The sequence below is a fragment of the Palaemon carinicauda genome, chromosome 3, assembly GCF_036898095.1.
Source record: "Palaemon carinicauda isolate YSFRI2023 chromosome 3, ASM3689809v2, whole genome shotgun sequence".
NCBI classification, from domain to species: Eukaryota; Metazoa; Arthropoda; class Malacostraca; order Decapoda; family Palaemonidae; genus Palaemon; species Palaemon carinicauda.
The window spans coordinates 47,922,736-47,949,917 of record NC_090727.1 but is presented as its reverse complement, the minus strand read 5'-3'; the positions used below and the strand labels follow the sequence as shown (position 1 = coordinate 47,949,917).

The window sequence follows — 27,182 nt, the reverse complement described above, 5'->3', positions numbered from 1 at the left end:
GCTTCTCTTGTAGCTTATTTGTTTCCTTATTCCCTTTCCTCACTGAAATATTTTTCCTGGTGTAGCCCTAGGGCTTATAGTATCTTTTCTAACCAGAGTTGTAGCTTTGCAAGTAATAATAATAATAATAATAATAATTATTATTATTATTATTATTATTATTATTATTATTATCATCATCATCCATAAGGCAAGGATATCAACGCACATAAAATCAGCCCCGTAAGGAAACAGGGAAAACAAAACAGATGAAAATATGTTTATCAACTACCTTGTGTCTTCCTTTTATGAGAGTTAGTTGATAAACATGTGAAATATCCTCTATTTAATGTGTGTTTCTCTGTCACCTAATGTCAAGAGGTTAACACAAAAAATAAATTGGAATGAATTTGAAACGAGGAATCCCAATTGGGAATCATATCGAGATGATTCTGATAAACAATTCTCATATCGTTTTGTAGAATTGTGGATAAGTTATCAGTATTGAAACTTACCTCCAACCGACAGGGTAATGCTTGATATTGGTAGCTCTAGCGAAGGAACAGATCTCTAAAGAATATTTCGATATTGAATAAATAAATCCAATGTTCTATTTTCCAAGAATATATTCAATAATAAGTGTTTCAACATCTGCGCTGTTGACCTTTGATATTCAAAGGTTAAAAAGCTGTAGATAAAACATTATTGGACATCCGATTTGTTTCATTAATACGTCAGTGACCACCAACGTGTAACCTAGTTTTGGAAAATTTAAACTGCCATTAATTTAAAACAATGGGATTTAGTATCTAAATGTCAGAATTGTTACATTTTACCAATTTGATGTTTTTCTAGGAGAAATACACTCCAAAATCAAACCATCATTCTCTAGTCTTGAGTAGTACCATAGCCTCTGTAGCACGCACTGCTAAGAAATGTAATTTTAATCGGAAATTCTCCGTGAAAATATACCGCTCTCAGCCGTATTTCATTAAAATACAGGCGACCGTAATTATTACCTTACTTTGTTATTATCTTTATACTGGTTAGTGGCCGTAATATCATTACCTAACGTCAATATATGTTTTTAAAACAGAAAATTCCTTGCAACATTTATTCCAGGATTTTTACCATTTTTTTTACGAAAAATCTTTAACAATGTGATCTTCTACTGTCCTGGATTAGAGATTTCTTGCTTGAGGATACACTGAGACAGACTATACTCGATTTTTTTAATGAGGCACATTTGCACCGACTCGCAGCGGTGTCCTTTTAGCTCGGAAAGGTTTCCTGCTATCTGATTGGTTAAAATTATCTTGTCGAACCAATCAGCGATCAGGAAACTTTTCCGAGCTAAAAGGGCACCTCTGCGAGTCGGTGCAAATCTGCCTCAGTAAAAAAAAATTACTATAGTCTATCTATTTCCTTATTTCCATTCCTCACCAGGCTATTTTCCTTGTTGGACCTCTTGGGCTTATAGCATCAAGCTTTTTCAACTAGGATTGTAGCTTAGCTATTAAAAGTTAACTCCTGCAGATTTTGTAAAAATTAAATCTGATCAATTTCCATCTTATATACATAAATTATTCCTCTAACAGGTCTACAAAATCCTACTTCATCTTTCGGGTGAAATCAGCAAAGACTGCCAACATCAAAAGAACACATTTACCACAATTTTATTCAATTTAATATCTGGCATTGAATCATAGGTCTGATAAAAGGCAAGCTGTTGGAAGAGCTCTCTCTCTCTCTCTCTCTCTCTCTCTCTCTCTCTCATCTAATAATATGTTTTTAACACGAACTAGGAAAAATAGAACTTTGAATAAGATAGAATCTCTCTCTCTCTCTCTCTCTCTCTCTCTCTCTCTCTCTCTCAGAAATTCATCTAATATTATGTTTTTGACACTGATACTAGGAAGACTGAACTCTGAATAAGGCATTGGAATTCTCTCTCTCTCTCTCTCTCTCTCTCTCTCTCTCTCTCTCTCTCAATTCCTCTAATAATGTTTTTTTTTCTACTGGAACTAGGGAAAACAGAACTCTGAATAAAATGTTGGAATCTCTCTCTCTCTCTCTCTCTCTCTCTCTCTCTCTCTCTCATTAAGTTTTGATATCTCAACTGTATCAAAACCTCTCTCTCTCTCTCTCTCTCTCTCTCTCTCTCTCTTTAACTTTTGATATTCCATGTGTCAAAACTTATATCGTTATATGTTCGTAGAATAAAAAAACACCTCTCTCTCTCTCTCTCTGTCTCTCTCTCTCTCTCTCTCTCTCTCTCTCTCTCTCTCTCTCTTTAACTTTTGATATTCCATGTGTCAAAACTTATATCGTTATATGTTCGTAGAATAAAAAAACCTCTCTCTCTCTCTCTCTCTCTCTCTCTCTCTCTGTGTGTGTGTGTGTGTGTGTGTGCTTAGTCTGAATAGAAAATATAATGAAGTCGAGACTAAATCTGCAAATAGTTGAAGATAAAGAAGAGGAAGAAGAAGAAACAGAAGAAGAAGAAACAGAAGAAGAAGAAGAAGAAAAAGAAGAAGAAGAGAACAATGAACAGGATATGTGTAAGGATGCAGAAGAAATCATTGATATAACCTATGATGCCATCCAACAACATACTTATGAAGAAATAAATTACCAGATGGAAACAAATAATAGACCCAAGAGAGACTACCCAGACCTACATAATTTTAGGGAAGAGCAAGAACAAGAAAAAATAGAAAAGAAGGATATAGTCTGCAATATGCTGAAAAGAGGGAATTGCAGATTTGGCGAAAGATGCTACTACAAGCATCCAAAGATATGCCATAATTATGAAATATATGGTAAATGTGCGTATTTAGACGGATATGGAGACGAATGCAGAGATCTCCATCCAAAAATATGCAAAAACCTAAAAGAAGGAAAAGGATGCATTTACAACAAAAAATGTCGATATATGCATCCTGCAACCATGAATGAAAGTAAGAAAACTCAACAAACTGAAAAGAAAAATGAAAGCAAAAAAGAAACAAAAAAAGAAACAAAAAAGCAGGCCGTGTATATACCGCGCTTTGAACCAAGAGCCCCAAGATATGAGGCCTTCCAACCCAAACCTGCACATTTAGAGCCCAACTACAAAGAATGCATCTATAATGCCAGGGGTTGGTGCAGATATGGGGACAGTTGCAGGTATACACACAAATAAATATGAAGGCGAAAGAGCTAATATAATAGAAAAGTTGGATTTTTTAATGGCAGAATTCCGGGAAATGAAGAAAACATCATATCAGAACAGGAAGGAAGCATGGGAGAATCCATATTATTACCAATATTAAATAATGGGGATGAAACACAAACCATAATAGTGATGAATGCACAGGGTTTAGTCACGAGTAACTCTAAAAGGAAAATAGAGTTCTTAGAAGAACTAACCCAAATTGAAAAAATAGATATATTAAATATAAGTGAAACATGGTATTCCCAAGAGACTGGCAGTGATGACTAGATAAAGGGTTTCCAAACTTATAGATCAGACAGAAAAAATAGGAATCAAGGGGGAACCGCAATATATGGAAGAGACATAAATCAAGGAAAAGTATGTGAAAAATACAGCAACACAGAATGTGAATTGATTGCGGTAGAATTTGAATTTGAAAAACTAATGAATATTGTAGTTTACAGACCCCCAAACACTAAGGAGTTTGACATAATAATAGAAAAAATAGATGATATATGTAGAAACCATAAAGACTGGAATATACTCCTATCCGGAGATTTTAACTTTCCTGAACTTTCCTTTCGTGGATTGGAAAGAACGGATAGAAGAAAGTGGTTGTATGTATACATATAAAAAAGATAGTAATAGTAGCGCAGAAGATAAGAGGCAATTTGAAAAGCTTCAAGATATGCTATTAGAACATAATATGCAACAAATAAACCACATTCCAACAAGAAAGGAAAATGTCCTAGATCTAGTATTTGTGAATGAGGTGAATTATGTTGAAGAAATAATAGTGTATAACACGGGAATTTCAGACCACAATGTCATAGAATTGATTGTCCATTCCAAAGCAAGTGATCGCAGAATTAATAAAAGCACAAAACTTTGGGAAGGATATGGAAAATATAATTTTTACAGTAAGAATATAAAATGGTCAGAAATAAATGAAGAACTGAATAAAGAATGGAAAAATGTATTTGTAAGTGATAATATACAGGTAAATACGGACATACTGTACAATATACTGGAGAAAATTGTTGAAAAATATGTACCGAAAAAAAACAATAAACAAAAGACGTGCATACCAAGAGACAGAAGGATCTTATTTCAGAAAATTAGAAAGTGGAAGAAAAATCTTGCAAAAGAAAAAAATGTGTGGAAAATGAGGGAATTAAATGTAAGATAGAAAATGCAGAACAAAAGATTATACAGTCGAAAGAAAATGAAAAAAGGGACTTAGAAGAAAGGACACTTCAAAATATAAAAAGAAACCCCAAAGTACTTTACTCCTATGCAAAAAAGATGAATAAAAGGAGAATAGAAATAGGCCCTCTAAGAATTGAAGGACGGCTAACGAATGAAAAAAAGGAAATATGCAACATATTAGCAGAAAAATAAAAGAGTGAGTTCACACCAAGAATTGCGAATGAGAATAATGAAACAGAAATGAGAGAAGAAAATTTTGAATATCTAACGGATATAGATATTAATGAAGCAGATATTGTCACAGCTATAAACGAAATTAAAAATGGATCGGCAGCCGGACCAGATGGAGTTCCAGCGATTTTGTTAAAAAAAACTGCAAACACTATCGCGAAGCCGCTTGCAATACTGCTAAGACAAAGTGTAGATATGAGCGAGATATATGTTAAACATAAATTAGCTTATATAACCCCTATCTTCAAAAGTGGATCAAGACTAGAGGCAAGCAATTATAGACCTGTTAGTCTAACATCACATATTATGAAAGTGTATGAGAGGGTAATAAAAAAGAAAATAATGAACCATTTGGTTAAAAATAATTTGTTTAATATGGGTCAACACGGTTTCGTGCCTGGAAAAAGTACACAGACCCAACTGATAGCACACTATGAAAACATATACAAAAATATGATAAATGAAAAAGACACAGATGTGATCTATCTAGATTTTACAAAAGCCTTTGACAAGGTAGACCATAACATATTGGAGAAAAAAATGAGAAAGCATAATATTGTGGGAAAGATAGGAAAATGGGTAAAAGAATTCCTGCAAAACAGAAAACAGATAGTGGTTGCAAATGACGAGAAATCAGATGAAGCCCAGGTAATATCTGGTGTGCCACAAGGTACGGTATTAGCTGCACTGCTGTTTGTTATTATGATCTCAGACATAGACTGTGATGTTGAAAACTCCGTAGTGAGAAGTTTCGCCGATGACACAAGAATAAGTAGAGAAATTACTTGTGATGAAGATAGGAACTCACTACAAAGAGATCTAAACAAAATATATGAATGGGCGGAGCTAAATAGGATGGTATTTAACTCCGATAAATTCGAATCAATAAATTATGGAAACAGAGAAGGAATGGTATATGCATACAAGGGACCTAATAATGAGACAATCACAAACAAGGAAGCAATTAAAGACCTTGGTGTAATGTTAAATAGGAATATGTTATGCAACGACCAAATAGCAACACTGTTGGCTAAATGTAAAGCAAAAATGGGAATGTTATTCAGACACTTTAAAACAAGGAAAGCTGAACACATGATTATGCTTTACAAAACTTATGTACGTAGTACACTCGAGTACTGCAATGTGATATGGTACCCACACTACCAAAAGGATATTGCGCAAATAGAGAGTGTACAAAGGTCCTATACTGCTAGAATAGAAGAAGTTAAGGGCCTTGACTACTGGGAAAGACTGAAATTTTTAAAACTATACAGTCTAGAAAGGAGAAGAGAACGCTACATGATAATACAAGCATGGAAGCAAATAGAAGGAATTACTGAAAACATCATGGAGCTAAAAATATCAGAAAGAGCAAGCCGAGGTAGATTAATAGTGCCAAAAAATATACCAGGTAAACTGAGAAAGGCGCACAGGACATTAATCCACTACGCACCAGCATCGATAATGCAGCGACTATTTAATGTGCTGCCAGCTCATCTAAGAAACATATCAGGAGTGAGCGTAGATGTGTTTAAGAATAAGCTCGATAAATACCTAAGATGCATCCCAGACCATCCAAGACTGGAATATGCAAAATACACCGGAAGATGCATTAGCAACTCTCTGGTGGATATACGAGGTGCCTCACACTGAGGGACCTGGGGGAACCCAAACAAAAAATAAGGCAATAAGGTAAGGCTCTTTCTCTCTCTCCTTTCGTCTGCATTTGTCAGCTGCTCCTTTTTAACATCATGTCTTCTCAAAATAAGGCAAATTTATTTTGGCAGGATTTTGAAAAAAGTGACATACTAAAGACTTTCTGGCATTTATCAATAATAATAATAATAATAATAATGATAATACATTGCTCTCAATATTTCTTAACATCATTCCACAATACACAATAAAAGTAAGAAAAAATATAATCAATTATTTTCTAATCATAAGGTTTGCTCGTCTGTTCTTGATATTAACATTACAAAGACACCCAAAAACCTATTTTACTTCTTCTTCTTCTTCTTTTCCACCATAATCCTTACATTAAAGGGTCGGTTGCCTGATACGCTCTCTCCAATGCCTTCTATCAAAGGTATCCTCTTCCACCTAACCTCCTCTCCCCATATCATCCTTCACCTTATATCACCATCTAATTCTCTGCCTCCCTCTCCATATTCTTCCCCTAACAGGTTCTTACTAAGCTCTCCTCCCTTATTCCCCACCATTCATTCTCAACACGTGCCCCCACCATCTTAGTCGTAAGACTCTTATTACCTCTATAAACTTCACTACACCTGCCATACTCGAACCCATGGATCAGCAGGTGAGCTTCTACTTTCCCACCGTTATCCCTACATTAAGAGGTCGGTTGCCTGATGTGCCTTCTCCAATACCTTCTATTAGTGGTATCCTCTTCCACCTAACCTCTTTTCTCCATATCATCCTTCACCTTGTCTCGCCATCTAATTCTCTGTCTCCCTCTCGATCTCCCTTTCCTCACAAGTTCCTCTCGGGAAGCTCTCTTGCTTTTCCACCAAAATACAACAGGAATGGCTGACAGCTCTCAACCGTTTGTTTCCATTGTAAAGCTGAATCCAGAGTTCCTTTGAAAAGGCTTGTTTTTTTCCATTGCAGTTTACGTCGACTCTCAATATGGCAACAGCTGTTTATTTCAGAGGTAACTGAGATATAGGAGAAAGGTGTCTCGGTTTTTTCTAATTCTGTTTCTGTTTGTTTATGATAATGAATGTTTGTATTCTGTTTTAGTTAAGTTTTGTTTAATTTATGTTTAAGCACAAATATTTGAAAGAGTTTGAATATCTGATCATACTGTCATATAAACTTTTTTATGCATAGATTATTCATGATGAAAAATATTCACTTTTTGATAATTTCAGTTTATAAATCCATCCAAAAAACAAAAGGTTTCTCAGCAATAAGTTTAAATAACAAAGATTATTCATACATACCTACATCCATATATATATATACATATATATATAGAGAGAGAGAGAGAGAGAGAGAGAGAGAGAGAGAGAGAGAGAGAGAGAGAGAGAGAGAGAGAGAGAGAGAGAGAGAGAGTGTGTGTGTAGGTAGGTAGGTAGGTTCGTGTTCTGCAAACGTCAGCCTTTTTTGGCAGACGAAAGAGGATTTGGAGTTCCCATGAAATGTGGAGAAAAAGATTTAGAATTTTCTTTTCAACCTCAGTGACATTTTGGGGAAAATGCAACTGAAACATAAAAATGAACAAGCAAAAAAAAATATGCTAAAAAGGATGCAAATTTACTCTGAAAGAAACTAAGTAGGTTGGCCAAGGCACCAGCTGCCCGTTGAGATACTACCGCTAGAGATTTATGGGGTCCTTTGACTGACCAGACAGTACTACATTGGATCCTTCTCTCTGGTTACGGTTCTTTCCCTTTGCCTACACATACACGGAATAGTCTGGCATATTCTTTACAGATTCTCCTCTGTCCTCATACACTAGACAACACTGAGATTACTAAACAATTCTTCTTTACCCAAGGGGTTAACTACTGCACTGTAATTGTTCAGTGGCTACTATCCTCTTAGTAAGGGTAGAAGAGACTCTTTAGTTATGGTTAGCGCGACAAGGTGGCAGCAACTCGGGTCAGATACCTGGACAATTTCCGTAATCAGTCAGGGTTATCGCGTCCCGTTCATCTCATGTCTACCTCCCCTGACAGCGAATCCAGTGTCATTGAGCTCCCTTACCATGGGATCGGTAAAGGGACAGGCCCTCCGGGCAGGGGTCCAGACCATGTTGAAGAAGGACGCTCTCCAAGAGGTTGTGGACGGGTCCCCAGGCTTCTACAGTCGACTTTTTCTTGTGAGAAAGGCGTCTGGAGGCTGGAGACCAGTCATCGACCTCTCGACACTGAACGGATTTTTCAAACAGATTCCGTTCAGTATGGAGACGGCAGACACGGTCAGGCTTGCAGTGAGACCACAAGACTTCATGTTCACACTGGACCTAAAGGACGCGTACTTCCAGATCCCAGTCCACCCGTCTTCAAGGAAGTACTTAAGATTTTGCCTAGACGACAAGATCTACCAGTTCAAGGTGCTGTGCTTCGTTCTCTCCACAGCACCCCAAGTGTTCACCAAGGTGTTCACCCTGATTTCATCATGGGCTCACAGGATCGGCATCCGTCTCCTCCGTTATCTGGACGACTGGCTGATCCTTGCGGACTCGGAGGCAACCCTTCTTCGCCACCGAGACAAGCTTCTCTAACTTTGTCAAGATCTAGGGATCATGGTAAACCTCGAGAAGTCTTCTCTACAGCCCTCTCAGAGACTGGTATACCTAGGCATGGTCATATACACCAATTTCCACAAAGCCTTCCCATCAGACGACAGGATAGCAAGGCCTTTCCTCACACGAGAAGAACTTCCAGCCCAAACGTGGTTACGTCTCTTCGGCCATCTCTCCTCCGTGGCCCGTCTGGTTCCCAACAGTCGCCTCAGAATGAGATCCCTCCAGTGGCGACTCAAGTCGCGGTGGAATCAAGGACACGATTCCCCGGACACCCTGATTCCCATGGGACAACCGGAACAGACGGATCTCCAGTGGTGGGTGGCAGACGAGAACCTACGAAAGGGAGTGGATCTTCTCGTCCTCCCCCCGGACTTGATGTTGTTTTCGGACGCATCAAAGAAAGGGTGGAGGCCCACGTTCTGAACCACAGGACCTCAGGCCTGTGGTCAGAATCAGAAAAGTACCTTCACATAAACCTGCTAGAAATGAAGGCTGTGTTCCTGGCACTTCAGAAGTTCCACCAAGTCCTGGCGGGCCACTCTGTGGTAGTGATGAGCGACAACACCACAGTGGTGGCTTATATCAACAAGCAGGGAGGTACCTTTTCAGAACAGCTATTCCATCTTGCAGTAGAGATACTGAGATGGTCCGAAGTCCACTCGATCACACTAGCAGCTCGCTTCATTCCGGGCAAAAGGAATGTGCTCGCCGACAATCTGAGCAGAGTGACACAGATAGTGAGTACCGAGTGGTCTTTCGATCCTCAAGTAGCCAACAAAGTCCTGACTTTGTGGAGTTCCCCGACGGTGGACCTGTTTGCTACAGCGCTGAACCACAAGCTCCCGCTGTACTGCTCCCCAGTCTCGGATCCCAAGGCTCTCTGGCAAGATGCCTTCCAACAACGGTGGGACAACATCGATGTGTACGCCTTTCCCCCGTTCTGTCTGATGAGGAGAGTACTCAACAAGACCAGAATATCAGTCAACCTTTCAATGACCCTCATAGCTCCTCTATGGCATCACACAGAATGGTTCCCGGACCTTCTGCAACTCCTTACGGAGCCTCCAAGGGAACTCCCTCCACGTGCCAACATCTTCCACAAAGCCGTAGCTTCGCTTCGACTTCACGCCTGGAGACTATCCAGCATCTCCTCAAAGAAAGAGGATTTTCGCAACAAGTTGTGAACAGGATGTCTAGACACCTGCGCAAGTCATCCGCAGGGGTCTACCAGGCGAAGTGGTGAGTTTTCTGTGGTTGGTGTCGTGGAAGGGGTATCTCTCCACTCAATGCCACTATTCCAGCAATAGCGGAGTTCCTCGTGTATTTGCGGGAGGAAATGCGCCTTTCAGTCTTGGCAGTGAAAGGCTATCACTCAGCCTTAAGTCTTGCTTTCAGGCTCAAAGGAATGGACATTTCTTCCTCGCTGGAACTTTCTCTTCTCATACGAAGCTATGAACTTACCTGCCCTCAGTCGGAAGTGAGACCCCCTCCTTGGAACGTGGTTCAAGTTCTCAGGTCTCTAAAGAGACCTCCCTACGAACCACTACGCCAGGCTTCAGATCGCCACCTTACTTGGAAGACGGTGTTCCTGCTAGCTTTGGCCTCGGCCAAGCGAGTCGGCGAACTACATGGTCTCTCATACGACATCTCCCATTCAAGGGGATGGGGGGGGAGGGAACGTTCAGGTTCGTCCCTGAGTTTGTTGCCAAGACTCTGAACCTGGGAGTGCCGGACCCTCGGTTCGACTCTTTCCAGGTTTCGAGTCTCCGTTCTGTAACACACGACCCAGACCATCTCCTACTTTGTCCAGTAAGGAGTCTGAGGTTGTAGCTTAAGAGAACAGCTGCAGATCGTCCCCAGGTTCAAGCCTTGTTCGTAAGCACTGGGAAAAGGAAGAGAAGGGTCACCAGGAATACCATCTCAGCCTGGATTCGCAAGGTAATACACCTGGCCTTGAATCCAGACCCTTCTCCGTCACGTCGCCCTAGAGCGCATGATGTCAGGGGCATAGCTACGTCCCTGGCCTTCAAGAAGAATTATTCAGTGACGCAGGTCCTGCAAGCTGGGGTGTGGAAGCGTCAGACCACCTTCACAGCCCACTACCTGCAAGACGTGACCCACAGGAGGCTCGATACGTTTTCTATCGGCCCTGTGGTGGCTACACAACAGCTGGTCTAAACCTCAGGCTCCTTAATGGACAAGTAGCAGAAGGTTGAGGGCATTGTTACCCGGTTTTAGTCTGCATGAATGAAAAGGTATGTCTGGCTGTTATTCTTTTCTTCATCCTCTCCTCCCTTGGAGAAAGCAGCATCCTGGGTTCTCTGCACAGCTGACCTCAAACCACTGCAGGTACACCATGCTTCCTTGTGTTCGTAGTATTAAGTGTAATACTGTCATGTCCCCATACCCTGACGAGGTGGTATTGGGAGAGTCCTAGCCTAGATTTCCATCTGAGGAACTCCAGGTCAACTTCCTAGGACGAGTCACTTTTCACCTTCGCACACACCTTACGTAGGCCGCAGCAGTTTCACAGCCGCTAGCGAGGAGCAGGGATTCCCTATTGTCTGAGTACGTAAACACTCGAATATGGAATCCCCGGGCAAGCCAAAGCCAGTATGTCAGGGACTTACCACCCTTCCTAAGGGTTAAGTCACCCCATGTAAATAGCGTGGTTTGTATTTCAGTTACGGAACATATAACAACTTTGTAGATAATTTGTATTTTTCCTAACTATACAAACCTTAGCTATTTGCACATATTTGCCCGCCAGCCCTGTCCCCCGGGATAAGTCCTACCTCTAAGTAAAGTGAAACACACTGTGTGTGTGTGAGGGGGGAGGGGTAGCAAGCTAACTAGCGGAGGGGTAGTAAACCCTCATTAAAATTCTTATGGCTCGTCATTTCAGCTACGCCGAAGTAATTACCCCATGTAAATAGCTAAGGTCTGTATAGTTAGGAAAAATACAAATTATCTACAAATTTTTCATTTTTGTAAGTATCTTCCTCATCCCCCTAGATGAGGAGAAGGTTAAATTTGAACGTATGCAAAGCCTATTCTCCTAACTAACCATTCGTCCAACGCAGGCTCTTCCATGACCATCTACCAGTCACTTGTAATATCTCCATGGCCCAGGTTGCTAGGAAGCTGGCAGATGTTATCATTTTGGCCTTTTTAACAGGACCCAGTACTGTACCTTGACTTCCTGGCCAAGTAAACCAACCAGTTTGGTTATAGGAACTACTGTGCCTCCCTCCTAAGGATAAGTTTCTTGTCAAAGGGCAACGGTTTGTAATGGTGTAAGAAAAAATCACAAATTTGAAAGTTACACTTAATGCCATAAGCCACCAGCCAATTCCTAGGTTTAAAGTCAAAGTGAGTGCTCCAAGGCCTGTGGAGTGGGTGGGGCTACCCTCCACCTGCCAGCAACTACTATTGCCTCATTAAAAGTCTTAACAGTCATTCCAGCTTTGCCAGAATTATACACCTATTAAAGAACTCAGGTTTGTTCAGTAAGGAAAAATACAAATTAATTTTTTTTGTTGTTGTTGTTGTCTCCTTTATAGTTTCTGATTTACCTTTCAGATTGTTTTACTTTATTGACCTTGTCAGGCTTGATGTGTGAGCATAATGATAATCAATTAAGAAAAGAAAGATAAACTCCAAACCTTTCTTTCTATATAGCTAATAAAATTATTTTTCAATGACTGTTTCTGAAATGAATGTGCTACAACAGCTGCTCTCATTCTATGAATGAAAAGCTGTGGCAAAATAGTGTTCGCATAAATGTTTATTGAGAGGTTATTCAGGGAAAGAAAAATGTCATTAGTTTTATGAACTGATGATTTTTTATAATGAATATTGTAACACCCTTGGGAATTTAAGGTCTTTTATGAGAGGCACATTGTTTTATATAAAAAAAAAAATTTGTCATGCATGTTGTGAAGTCAAATTTAAAAATTGAATATAAAAAGAAACACATACGCACTTATATGAATATGCAGATACCAATCCTTTGACACAATATCCCAATTTTAAATATTAAACTTAGCCGGTGAATATATAATAGCTGACGTCTCCGACGGCTCGACAGATTCCAAAAACTCGCGAGCGATCACCGTGAAGGTTGCGGGTGTGACCACCAGCGCCGACTATCGGCCAGATACCGCATATACTTGTAAACATCTCCAGTTCTTCTCTGTCGGTCTTGTCGACAAGTTGGTTCCACTCGCTTTATGACCTCGAGTTTTCTACCGAATTGGTGAAGTACTTGGTTTTGGTTTTATTGCTTTCGCCGTGTTGGATTATTCAATACTATCTTCAAAAGAAATGCTTTTGAAAGGAGAGGAGAAGTGTTTTGTCCTTGCTTTTTTTTTTTTTTTATCTCTGGTTTTTCCATAGAGAAAAGATGGCCGACCCTTCCCTCAGTGTACGGAAGTGTGTTTAAGGCTTTTAGTAATTATTTTATCACGTTATAAATTATTGTTGATATTTATAGATTTTCCTCTATATATTTTATATCTCACCCGCCTTTATTAGGCTTCTTCGATTAGCTTTCCCTTTATACTAAACATCAAGATAAATTTTATGTTTTGTTTATATGCGGCCTTTACCTATTCCTTGTAGGCGGTCCTAACTTGGAAAACGAAGTTAAACAACGTTGAGTCAAAGATGAACTAACGTTTGGTTTATTTATGCTACGCAGTTTGCGCTCTATCGTTACGATAGAGAAAGAGAGAATCACGGTTTCACTTTGCAGAAAGAGTAAATCGATTTTGACGTTTTGTTCATTCTTCTTTGAAACTGAAGTGTTTTAGATACTAATTTAAAGGAACTTGTTAATTTTCAATTTCTTAGTCCTTTCAGTTTTTTCCTTTGGTCAAATAACCTGTTTATTGACGAAGGGTGAGTGGGCCATTCTCTTGTGTGTGACAAGAGAGAGAGAGAGAGAAAGAGAGAACGATCCGATCTTTATTCTCGTCCCAAGTCTCTGTACAAGGAGTTTTGGAGCGAGTAACGTTGTTCTCGATTAAGTGTTTTTTACTCTCGTCCCAAGTCTCTGTACGGGGAGAGAGGATAAAACGTTTTAGTTTTTATTCTCGTCCCAAGGCACTGTACGGTGAGAGATTGAAAACGTAGTCCTTAGTGAACTAGTGTTTAGTCTCCTCCCCAGTCACTGATCCTTTTTTAACTTTATATATTTCCGTTTTATTCGATATATATGTATATGTTTATTGATTTTTGCATGTGTGTTTCATTTTGTACTAATGTGCTTACATTATGCGACTCATTTCGCAATTCTAACCTTTTGATGTAAGGGAGAATTGCGTGCTTCAGGTAGAAATCAGTTTTATTCATGCCTAATGTGAAATTATTGAAAAATACGATATCAGTGAAGTAAGTGCAAAAAACATGTTCAGTGTTGCGGAGGGTTCGTTTGTTCGTGCTTGTCGCTCCCCTAGTCCGAGACCTCTTTCAGGCTCCCCTGCACCAGGGAGAAGTAATGTCGTAGGACTTAAGGGGACGAGAGGCTTTAAACAACGTACAGACGTTCCCTCTTTGGTATCGGACGTTTCTCGTCAAGATCGCCCTTACCGTAAGACGGGTGAGACTGTGTTCTCCTCGTCATCCGAAGACTTTTTGCAAAAGAAACCTTGGCGCAAGGTTTCTAGACCCTTGAAGCGAAAGTCAGTCCCTTCAGGACAGGTCCAGCGTCCTGGCTGTAGCCATTGGGACAGCTCTGACCCTTTGCAGTTGTCGGAAGACTGTTCGCCTATTAAACGCAAGCGTAACACGGGGTCCGAGGGTCGCGGTAAAGGCAATGTTTTGCCAACACAGACGTTACCGTCGTCTCGGCCCGTTCCGACTCCCGTTGATCCTAAATGGGTTGTCCTGTGGGACATGCAGACTAAGCTTGCCTCCCTTATGGAGGAGTATGACGTTGAGCAGGCTCACGATGATCCTTCGCTTTCGAGTCGCCGTTACGCTGAACGAGACTCTGGCCGTCAGCCGCCCAAACGAGTATTTACTTGTCCGTTTGACTTTGGTGCTGACGTTTTCTTGTACTTTGAAACGTGATGTCAGTAGTTTTTCACGTCAGTCACGTGACATGGATCCTCCCTCGCTGCAGTCTCGTGTTGACTTTCAGCCGCTGCCGCAGTCTCGTGTTGACGTTCAGCCGCTGCCGCAGTCTCGTGTTGACGTTCAGCCGCTGCCGCTGCCGCCGCAGCCCCGACCTGACGTTCGCCGACCGGCTACGTTGCCTCGACGTGACGTTGAGCGTCAATCACCGCAGTCGGAGGTTGTTTTGACTGCTCAGTCTATGCAGTCAAGGCAGTTTCGACGTGACGTCGAGCGTCAATTAACTTCAGTTGTTGTTGTTGGTCAGTCACAAGGATTTCAGTCCTTTCAGCAGCGGCGTGACGTCGCTTCTTCTACTGCTACTGCTGCTCCTTTGCTTGTTGACATTGCCTGTCAAGCGTTGCCGCCGCGGCAGGTCTCTCCTTTTCATGAGACTCGGCAATTGTCGGACGAGGTTCCTTCAGATGAGGAAGTTGCTGATCCCCCTCCTACTGATATTCCTTTGGGGACTTTGTCAGACGGAGAGGAGCCTAAAGCTGCTCAGCCCTCTTTGGACTTTAAAAAAATCATGCTGATTTTTAAGGATCTTTTTCCGGACCATTTTGTAACTGCTGCTCCTCGTTCGCCTCCGTCAGAGTTTACGCTAGGCCTAGCTACTTCGAAGCCTTCGTTTACTAAGCTAGTGCTCTCTCGCTCCTCTAAGAGAGCTTTACGTTTGCTAGGCGACTGGTTGATCACCAGGAGGAGTTTGGGGAAGACAGCCTTTGCTTTCCCTCCTTTTAAACTGGCTTCTAGAGCGAGCGTCTGGTATGACACGGGAGAAGTTCTCAGCTTGGGAGTTCCTGCCTCTGCCCAGGGAGACTTCTCAAGCCTCGTAGACTCTCCCCGTTGCCTGGCCATGAGAGGCTCCAAGATTTTATGGTCGGCTTCAGAGCTAGACCATCTCCTGTTAGGAGTTTTTTCGAGCGTTTGAAGTTTTTATTTGTTGGATTGGTCTCTGGGAGCCTTAAGTAAGAAGGTCTCTCCAGCTGTCAATGTATTGCTGTACAATTATGTCATGCATGAACAAGGCTATCAGGGATGGCTCCAATGATCTGACAGCCACGTTCACTGCAGGAACAAGGCTATCAGGGATGGCTCCAATGATCTGGCAGCCACGTTCACTGCAGGAGTACTTAAGATGTAAGTGCGCTCAATGTGTTCATTGTCAAGACAAACTTCACGATGAAAACTACCAAATCTGTCTTGGCAGCAGTAAGGGAAGGCGACTGGATGGTCTCTCTCGACCTTCAGGATGCATACTTCCACATCCCGATTCATCCAAACTTTCAACAACATCTGAGGTTTGTGGACGGGAAAGTAATGTACCAATGTCGAGCACTGTACTTCGGCCTCATTCCTGCTCCTCTTGTTTTTTACAAGGCCCTTGCAAAATGTAGCAAGCTTTCTACATTTTTTGAGGATTCAGAGCCTCCCTTTATTTTGACGACTGGCTAATCAGGGCGTCGTCATTATATCGCTGTCTTGAGAGCCTCTAATGGACATTAGACCTAACCAAGGAGCTAGGTCTCATAGTGAACGTAGAGAAGTCGTAACTTACAGTACTCCATCCCAGACTATTCTTTATTTGGGAATGGAGATACAGTGTCTGGTTTTTCGGGCCTTTTCGTCTCCCACAAGAATGGAACAAGCTCGGTTAAAAGTCCTTCACTTGCAAGAGAAAAACAGTTGCTCTGTAAGAGTTTGAACTAGCCTCGTGGGAACTCTTTCATCGCTGGAGTAGTTTATCTCTCTGGGGAGACTCAACCTATGCCCTCTCCAATTTCACCTAAACCTTTGGAACAAGGAGAAGGGCTTAGAGAGTATCTCTTTCCCAATCTCCAACTCAGTCTAGACATGTCTGACTTGGTGGGACAGCAACATCAGACTTCGAGAAGGTCTTTCTCTTGCGATCAAGAGCCCAAACCATGTGTTGTTTTCAGATGCATCGGATTTGGGTTAGGGAGCTCCACTGGACAGTCTGGAATGCTCGGGTCTTTGATCCACGGATCAGAAGGAACTCCATTTAAGGCAAGTAACATCTCTCCTTTGGCGAGATTTGTGCAAGGAAAATGAATGTCTTGGCGGACTGCCTCAGCAGAAGAGGACAAGTCATCTCCATGGAGTGGACGTTGCATAAGACTGTGTGCGAGAAGCTATGGATGACATGGGGTCAACCCACCATAGATCTTTTTGCGACTTCACTGACAAAGAGGCTCTCGACTTACTGCTTTCCAGTTCCAGATCCAGAGGCAGCCCACATAGACGCTTTCCTGCTGGACTGGTCTCACCTGGACGTTTATGCCTTTCCACCTTTCAAGATCCTAAACAAGGTGCTGCAGAAGTTCACCTCTCACGAAGGGACCAGGTTGACATTGGTTGCTCCACTCTGGCCCGCGAGAGAGTGGTTCACAGAGGTACTTCTATGGCTGGTAGACGTTCCAAGAAGTCTGCCGTTACGGATGGATCTCTTGCGACAGCCTCACGTAAAGAGATTTTATCAAAGCCTCCCCACGCTTCGTCTAACTGCCTTCAGACTATCGAAAGACTCTCTTGAGCTCAAGGGTTTTCGAAGGAGGCAGCTAGAGCGATCGCGAGGGCTAGAAGATCCTCTACCATCAGGACCTATCAGTCGAAATGGGAGGTATTTAAAGACTGGTGCAAGTCCTCTATTTCCTCTTCCAAGGGCTTCTGTAGCGCAGATTGCGAATTTTCTGCCTTATCTGAGAAACGGTCGCTCCCTCTCTGCATCCACCATTAAAGGCTACAGAAGCATGTTAGCTTCTGTTTTCAGGCATAAGGGTTTGGATCTTTCTAATAACAAAGATCTCCAAGACCTGCTTAAGTCTTTTGAGACTTCCAAGGAGCGTCATATTTCGACTCCTGCTTGGAACTTGGACGTGGTCCTACAGTTCCTTATGTCAGACAGGTTTGAACCATTAAATTCAGCCTCCCTGAAGGATCTTACCCTCAAGACACTTTTTTTTGGTGAGCTTGGCTTCGGCTAAAAGGGTTAGTGAGATACATGCTTTTAGCAAGAACATCGGTTTCTCCGCTAATAAAGCAGTATGCGCTCTTCAACTTGGTTTTTTGGCCAAGAATGAACTTCCGTCTCGTCCTTGGCCTAAATCATTTGAAATCCCCAGTCTTTCTGAGATTGTGGGGAATGAAGTTGAAAGAGTGCTGTGCCCCGTTAGAGCTCTTAAATTTGGTTTATCCAGAACTAAACCGCGACGAGGTTGTTCAGAGGCTTTATGGTGCTCCTTTAAAAAGCCCTCTTTGCCTATGTCTAAGAATGCGTGGTCTTATTTTATTAGACTTTTGATGCGGGAGGCACACTCTCAATTAAGTGAGAGGGATCATAATTTACTTAAAGTCAAGGCTCATGAAGTTAGAGCGATAGCAACTTCTGTAGCGTTTAAGCAAAATAGACCCATTAAAAGTATTATGGACGCAACCTTTTGGAGAGGCAAGTCGGTTTTCGCTTTATATTACTTGAAAGATGTCCAGACTCTTTATGAGGACTGCTACACACTGGGACCATTCGTAGCAGCGAGTGCAGTAGTGGGTGAAGGCTCTACCACTACATTCCCTTAATCCCAATATCCTTTTAATCTACTCTTGAAATTTTTAATCTTATTTTGGGTTGTACGTGAGACTAAGAAGTCTTTCGCAATCTTTTTGATTTGGCGGGTGGTCAAAATATTGTTTCTTGAGAGCGCCCAGATTAGGGGTATTGATGAGGTCCTGTTATAGGGGTGTTCACCCTGGTTATAGCAGATCCTGGGAGTCTTTCAGCATCCTAAGAGGATCGCTGGGCTTCGTGAGGATAGGGGACTAATGAGGCAGAGTAATAATCAGAGTCTGCTTCCTTACCAGGTACCTACACTTAAGTCTGTTTTTTGAATAATTGTCAAAAACTCTTGAGCATATACGCCTTTATTATATTAATACTGGTCTCTACCCACCACCATGGGTGTGAATCAGCTATTATATATTCACCGGCTAAGTTTAATATTTAAAAATGATATTTTGATTATGAAATAAATTTTTGAATATACTTACCCGGTGAATATATAAATTAAAGGCCCTCCCTTCCTCCCCGATAGAGACCTAGGGGACTGAGAAGAACTGGAGATGTTTACAAGTATATGCGGTATCTGGCCAATAGTCGGCGCTGGTGATCACACCCGCAACCTTCACGGCGATCGCTCGCGAGTTTTTGGAATCTGTTGAGCTGTCGGAGACGTCAGCTATTATATATTCACCGGGTAAGTATATTCAAAAATTTATTTTAAAATCAAAATATAATTTTTACCTTATAATTATTGCACTAGTCCCTCATGGCCCATTCTTACATTCCCACTGGGCAACATGATTAATAGAGAGACATGAAGTCAACTGGAAAGGAGAATGGATGAAAAGAAAAAGGGACAAAAAAAATCATTGCGTCTGATCCATCTTACTGAGTTTAAGGAAAATCTTTGGTCTTGTACAAACTACAGTACATGTTACAAAATAATCTGTAACTTTTTATATCAATTATTTAAGAATATCAAGTCTTTAAATTGAGATGCAAAAAACAATTTAAGATCTTAATATAATGGTCTAAGTACATTAACAAATTATATAGGAAAAGAATAATGTATTTTCTTTCTTACAGGAAAGTAATGAAGCCAACGAAGCTCTTTCCAAAGCCATAAATGCTGATGGTGTTGTTCATCTGGTGCCGTCTAAAATTAAGGATGTGTTTTTCCTCAGGTTAGTTTTTTCTATTGCGTATATTACTGTACATGTGATTTCTGTGAAACTGAATTGTATTTGTAGTGCATGTCAAGGTACATTCTTTGTAATTAAAGGTTCGTCTTGCATAGTATAGTTTGATGTACATTATATACGGTACTGTATATCTCGTGTCATTGTTTGATTGGAGAAATTCATGTTCTTGAAAAAGTGAGGGGATGTAGGGAAATAATGTAAGTAGTCATATTATGCAATGCAACTCTTTCCCTTGAAGAGGGTGTTACGGGAAGAAGAGTTCAATAGGCCTGAAAGTCTTCTTAAGTTTGCAAACTTCCTTGTGTTTCTGCATAGAGAGAAGCACCTCTCAGTATCAGTGGTGAAAGACTATTGCTCAGCCACAGCCAAATCTTCAGACTGGGAAGGGTAGGCCTGTCCTCTTATTGGGAGTAAGCAATGCTCGTGAAGAGCTATGAGCAGTCCTACTCTCCAAGAGACCTCAAGCCCCCCTTGTAGAAAGTGATCAGACCTGGGTCCCTGATAAAGGCCCTCCCAAGAGCCTTTAAGGCAGACATCAGACGAGGACTTAACTCTCAAGATGATTGTCTTACTGGTCCTGGTCTGTACAGAGTGGGAGAGCTGAATGGTTTACCATAGCATAGTCATTGCGAGGTTCAAAAATTTCATCTCCTCACTTGAGGCTAACCAACTGAAAATTTGGACGATTTACTTCTTCTCTCTGTGAGAGCACTAATACGGCACCTGAAGTGGACTCAACCCTTCAGTTCATAACTACAGAGCCTCTTTATCAACTCTGGCAGGATCAAAACAAAGACCTCCATAAACTCCAGCTCCATCAGACTTCAAGGGACTATTAACAGCACAAACTCAGGCAGCAAGTGAGCTGGAGGAACTGGCACAGGCTTGTGCTTATGAGCACATGCCACATTTGGAAGAACCTATCAGTGGGCTAAGTCCTGGAAACTCCAGACATCCCTCACAGCCCCACTATTTACAGGAATGCACCCACAAGTTGCTAGATACATTTTCTTTAGGACCTAAGGTAGCAGCTCAGCAGGTGTACTAGCATACCAAGCTCTCTTACAGGATAAGAAGCATCTTGTCTAAGATAACAGTTATGACTCCAGTCTAGGATAGAGGAAAACTATCTGGCCTTTTTTCCTTTCCTATCTTTCCTTGGAGTACAGCAGTCAACCCATTATGTCGCTGGATCACACCTCGATGCAGATAAGCTACCACAATCTATTTTAGATCAAGATGGAAGTGCTTTTCCCCCCATTCTCCTGATGAGGGGGAGGATGGATACAGGTAAACTGATTACTTTGTTTTAGCCTTACATTGAAGAAAACACCTCTTTGGGGTATAGATTCCTCCATGACAGAAGCATAGCCTTATCACCTTTAAGTTCAGGTCATAGGAGGTGGATTGCAATCGATACGCCTTCTCCTCTCAAGGACCGAATGCGTAATATCTCGGGATTTTAAACCTGTCAGTTTGATTATAGGTTCTTCTTCCCACCTAAGGACAAGTCTTATTAAAGGACTAGGGTTTGTATCTGTATAGAAAATTTTCTTTCTTCGCCATACAAACCCGATTCCTTTAAGTATACTGTACCTCTGCCTCAACCAATCCCACAAGCCCTTGGTGAAGGTCAGAGAGGTTGCAAGGAGGATGCGAGTGTTCCTCCCTACCCTTCAGGAACTCGGCTACCTTGATTTATTGTAAGTTCCAAAGTGGTACACCTATTAAAGGACTTTGGTTTTTACTCGATGATTCTGCCTCGCCATAGTTTTGAGATAAACCCTATTGATGCTGATAATTGGTGAAGGAATATGATCAAGTCCCTCTTTTAAACTTTAGTATGTTAATGTTTGAATTTCTTATCAAGTTTTTAGGCCTTCATGTGCTGTCCTTACTCCATGATCTTTATGGCCTTTCCACTGCTGTTATACATATTACTGCTTCCATATCTACCACTTCTTACGCTATGGATATTGTATATTTCGGCTAAAACTTTTGTGGTGGAAAAGAACTTCATGCCATCTGGCAGAAATAAAATTGAAAGTCACCGTATAATACAGAGTGAAAGTCAAGTAAGAAATTGAGACACAGTAATTTTAATAGTAGTGATTGTATATTTCAGGCTACATTAAAATGCCCTGACAAAAATGGAATATAAAATCAATGGTAAAGAATTAATTATTCAAGTTATATGGTTAAAATTGTGGTCATGACATGATATACAGTAGTGTACTACTTTTTTGAAGTGCTGAAGTAAAAAAATAGCTGTCATTTTCTCATATTTTACTTAACAGGTGAAAAAAACAATTTGAACAATGTGGCTCAAATGGCAACAATTGTTTATAGACTACCCATTCCGTAAATCATAACCTAGCTTAGCAAGCTTATGTTAAAATTTGAAATAAGCATCACAAAACAAGACCCACAACCTGTAACTGTGTGTGTGTGCGTGTGTGTGTGTGTAGTTCATTAGTTACCCTAGATATATAACAGCTTTTATCAAAGATATACAGTTGGTACCTTTTCCCAAGCTACATAATATTTTCTCTAGCTTTCTTTCACCTTTCCCCCAACTGCTTATAATATGTAGCAAGGCATGTTGCCACCAATTAAACAACAAAATATATGATTTTTATATTAATCTGTGCAAATATCACCAATTTTAGTAATTTGCATCTTCCCTAATGACAGAAACCTGCGTTCTTTTCTGTTTCTCAGACAAACATTGCAATGATGGGGTCGAGCCTGGGGAAGGGTCCTGGCTTGTGCTTACTTGCCCCCACACACTGTAAGGAAGCTGTCCTCTGGAGAAGATTAAGTCTTGGCTCAGCTTCCTCCAGCAATTAACCATCCTGTCTACTTCTTTGAGAAAAACGGTGGGAGCCGAGCCGAGGGGTTAGTTCCTTAACTCTAAGGCTTTCCTACTACTTGACCTTCCGTGGAGCTTGTAGACTACCAAATTTCCTTTCCTTATGACGTAATTAGTCCAGGTGTTTAGGTTATGGCGCGTTAAAAAGAATATCGCCATCAGCCTGAAAATATGAAGTCTGTATACCTCATGTAAACCTCAGATTTGCTCATATCTTTCTTTATGCAGAGCGAGACCAGTGATGAATCCAGGAGGTGACGTGAATCATGTTAACGGCTGTTGTTTCCAGGGCCATCGTCTCAGCTGCTGAGAAAACGGTGTATGCGCGAGTCTCTTCACTGTCCAACCCAGTGCTAGGGTAGATATATTTCCCTCTATCATGAGAAAGGAGGGAGCGAAGTAGAATTTCCTCTTGCCATGCTCTGGATGCTGGAAGGAATAACTCAACTCATTCAGCACCATGGCAATGTTGTCCGAGAAGAGAAGGATATTCCCATCTTTCCATCTTGTACCACCAAAAAACAGTCAATCTCCATGATTGCCTGTTTTATTGGCGTTTAGAAGGGTTTGTCCAACTTATCGAGTTCCAAGATGTTGCAATTATCCTTTGGAATAAGGCCTAACTCCATAGAAGAGGGACCCAATTCTGGGGTGTAGTTCCGGGCATACATCTTCGAAGGTGGTCCAAGAGGATGATTGGCTGAACCTACCCTTCCTTTCAAAGGCAGGGGGAGATTGCCAACTCTTCCTCCTCAATGGGTGTGATCTAACTAATTGTTGCTCACCTTCCTCAACGAGGCCACAGATCTTCTGACTTCTCTTATATGCAAGAGCTTACCTTGGGCAACAATGAAAATTAGCTTGATTTCTGACAACGTTGACTGGTCAGGGATGAGAGGCCACATCGCGGGTGTGCTTCTCTTGTCAATGCCAGTGATCTTATTGGGAAAGGGAAAGGAATGGTGGGAGCAACTCTTTGTTTCCTCTTCCAAAGAGGAGAAAATCCAAATAATACAAGCGACTGGATATGGAGTGGTGATATGTCTTCTCTATTGCCGTTATCCCGATTGCTATTTTTCTTAAGCGAGTACAAGGGATGCTTTGGGTGGTGCACTCCTCTGTTCCCTAGAAGTGTGCGGGGATTGGAGGCATTCAACCACATGTTCATCCAAGCTTCTACGATGGAAAGATCATGGATTATTTTTCCTGGCCACTATGTCCTTCAGAAAACGCAAGAGGATCTGGTGCCAATCAACATTGCACAAGAAGCTGAGTTCACAGTGGTCTTCCTTCCCATGTAGCAGCGAATGACCCGAAGTATGGACATTCTCAGAAGATCTCCTCTTCCCAGGAGATGCACCTCCATGCTTTCCGCCCTTCTTTGGCGACTTGGTCCTGGTTTCCACACTCCTGTAAATGGACACTTCCAAAATGCCAGCTCCAATGAGGTCCAGGAAAAAATTGTTAGTCAGGAAACCTTGGAGACTGAAGGATGACCAGATCTGTTGGAAGACTTCCTCTCACCCTAAAGAGCATACAAGAGAAAAGGAGGGTTACCCCACTAATGGCAACCCTGGGGTCACCTCACCTTGAACTCCACGTGTTGGCTTGTGAGGACTAGCTACTAAAATTGCACTCTCCACTTGAGCTGTTTGGAGTTGGTTGAGGAGAAACACAAATTGATCATGAACTTCTTTAAGCTGCATTGCTCCTACATGCAGGATGCTTCAAGTTACTGCCAGCTTGTGAGTTTAAGCTACATTCCTCTCGCTATACTCATGGCTGCAGCGAGTATCAGCATTTTTTCCAAGAATAGTAACTGTATCATTCTGCTGCTTGTGCTCCTTTTGGATCGTTCATACCCTTCTTAACTATCTTAACCTGAGCTTTAAACAACAGTTCTGGATCCAGTATACCTGGAAGATTTCCGAAAATTATAAACTTTGATCAATAATATTTACGATCAATTATGCACTTATAGTTCCTCTATATACTAAGGAATATCAGTACAAATTTTAGCAACAATATACACAAATACTTATTGTGAAGACCAAAATTTATGGCTTCGATTGTATGATTATGGTATTTTTCCTTTGGCAATGTGGATTTGTAAAAGTTAATTTAGTTTTTTTCTTAGTTTTATATTCAAAATTATTAATCAAATCCTTCTATTTAGTTTTGTCAAAGTACTGTATACTAAAATCATTATAACTGAATTAAATTTTTTATTTCAATACTGTAGCATTGACTGCTGTAGTATATCCTTACAGATACAAAATGATGCTAAATCATGCAAGTGCACAGTACAAAAGGTAAAGAACTTGGAAATTACGTTTCAAGTTTTTACCGGTATACATTTTGCATATTCAAGGGCAAGGTGATTATGGAAATACATCAAACTTTTGGCACTAGAAATCGAAAAAATTCGGTAAAAGTCGCTAAGTTATCCTAAGAATCCAATGTTGAAAGATATCTTAGAGCCTAAAGAATTCTGAACCAAATTAATAGCGATTTCTATTAACCAGAGTTGCAGATATCACACCAAATTCTGCAAATAATTTACCATATTCACCAGAGTTTCTTACCCTAATTCTGGTTAATGTAAACTCTTGGTTATTTGGGGCAGAAACTTCTATACTCAGATTGCCCAGAACAGTGGATTTCTACGGTAATTTTTTTTTCTTTTGATTTAAGGAGATTCCTAATTACCTCGCCCTAAAAATAGGATATGATATAGCTCCTTTACATTTTGCACTTTTCTACATACATATACCAAGGCACTTCCCCCAATATTGGGGGGTAGCCGACATCAAACTAAAGAAACAAAAAAGGGGGACCTCTCCTCTCTACGTTCCCCCCAGCCTGACAAGGGACTCAACCAAGTTTGGCTGGTACTGCTAGGGTGCCACAGCCCACCCTCCCCTGTTATCCACCACAGATGAAGCTTCATAACGCTGAATCCCCTACTGCTGCTACCTCCGCGGTCATCTAAGGCACCAGAGGAAGTAGCAGGGGCTACCGGAACTGCGTCACAATCGCTCGCCATTCATTTCCTATTTCTAGCACACTCTCTTGCCTCTCTCACATCTATCCTCCTATCACCCAGAGCTTCCTTCTTTCTATCCATCCACCCAAACCTTGGCCTTCCTTTTGTACTTCTCCCATCAACTCTTGCATTCATCACCTTCTTTAGCAGACAGCCCTTTCCATTCTCTCAACATGGCCAACCCACCTCAACACATTCATATCCACTCTACCTGCTAACTCATTTCTTACACCCGGTCTCACCCTCACCACTTCGTTCCTAACCCTATCTACTCGAGATACAGCAGCCATACTCCTTAGACACTTCATCTCAAACACATTCAATTTCTGTCTCTCCATCACTTTCATTCCCCACAACTCCGATCCATACATCACAGTTGGTACAATCACTTTCTCATACCAAACTCTCTTTACATTTATGTCCAACCCTCTATTTTCTACTACTCCCTTAACTGCCCCCAACACTTTGCATCCTTATTTCACTCGCTGACATACATCTGCTTCCACTCCACCATTTGCTGCAACAACAGACCCCAAGTACTTAAACTGATCCACCTCCTCAAGTAACTCTCCATTCAACTTTGCACCAACTTCCCTTCTCGTACATCTCATAACCTTACTCTTACCCACATTAACTCTCAACTTCCTTCTCTCACACGCCCTTCCAAATTCTGTCACTAATCGGCCAAGCTTCTCTTCCGCGTCTGCAACCAGTACAGTATCATCCGCAAACAACAGCTGATTTACTTCCCATTTATGGTCATTCTCATCTACCAGTTTCAATACTCGTCAAAGCACTCGAGCATTCACCTCTCTCACCACTCCATCAACATACAAGTTAAACAACCACGGCGACATCACACATCCCTGTCTCAGCCCCACTCTCACCGGAAACCAATCACTCACTTCATTTCCTATTCTAACACATGCTTTACTACCTTTGTAGAAACTTTTCACTGCTTGCAACAACCTTCCACCAACTCCATATAACCTCATCACATTCCACATTGCTTCCCTATCAGCTCTATCATACGCTTTCCCCAGATCCATAAACGCAACATACACCACCTGCCCTTTTGCTAAATATTTCTCGCATATCTGCCTAACTGTAAAAATCTGATTCATACAACCCCTTCCAGTAAAACATGAAAGTTGGAGTAGACATGGAATGTAGTTGACAAAATTTTATTCTTGAAGTTTGTTTTATTTTGTATAGTTTTTGTCCTCTGTTATTCCTTTTATTATTCCAATGAATCTACCTAATATTCATTAGCCTGCCGTATGAAATTATAATTGCCAATATATTCAGTACAATAATAAAATTTTTGTGGTTTATTTGTGTGGAGAAGTTCTCTGAAAAAGTGGACTCTTACCTATCACTGTTTGGAACTATTTACAAAGTAGGCAATTTTCTAAAACGTTGAAATATAAAGATGCTAAAGGTATATCTCGAGACATGATTGCATGGAATTCTTTGA

The 27,182-nt window shown here is 41.2% G+C and overlaps 1 protein-coding gene and 1 long non-coding RNA gene across 2 annotated transcripts in view; both read left to right on the top strand.

Moving 5' to 3' along the window:
• Positions 1 to 1,705, top strand: part of LOC137637369 (uncharacterized) — a 16,499-nt gene extending 14,794 nt beyond the window's left edge. The window contains exon 3 of the long non-coding RNA XR_011043599.1: positions 1,578 to 1,705. This is a non-coding gene — a long non-coding RNA (uncharacterized lncRNA). The remainder of the gene's footprint in view (positions 1 to 1,577) is intronic.
• Positions 1 to 27,182, top strand: part of LOC137637358 (uncharacterized) — a 205,885-nt gene that overhangs the window by 167,246 nt on the left and 11,457 nt on the right. The window contains exon 2 of the mRNA XM_068369587.1: positions 19,672 to 19,769. Within this exon, the coding sequence (XP_068225688.1) occupies positions 19,672 to 19,769 (98 nt within the window). The remainder of the gene's footprint in view (positions 1 to 19,671; positions 19,770 to 27,182) is intronic.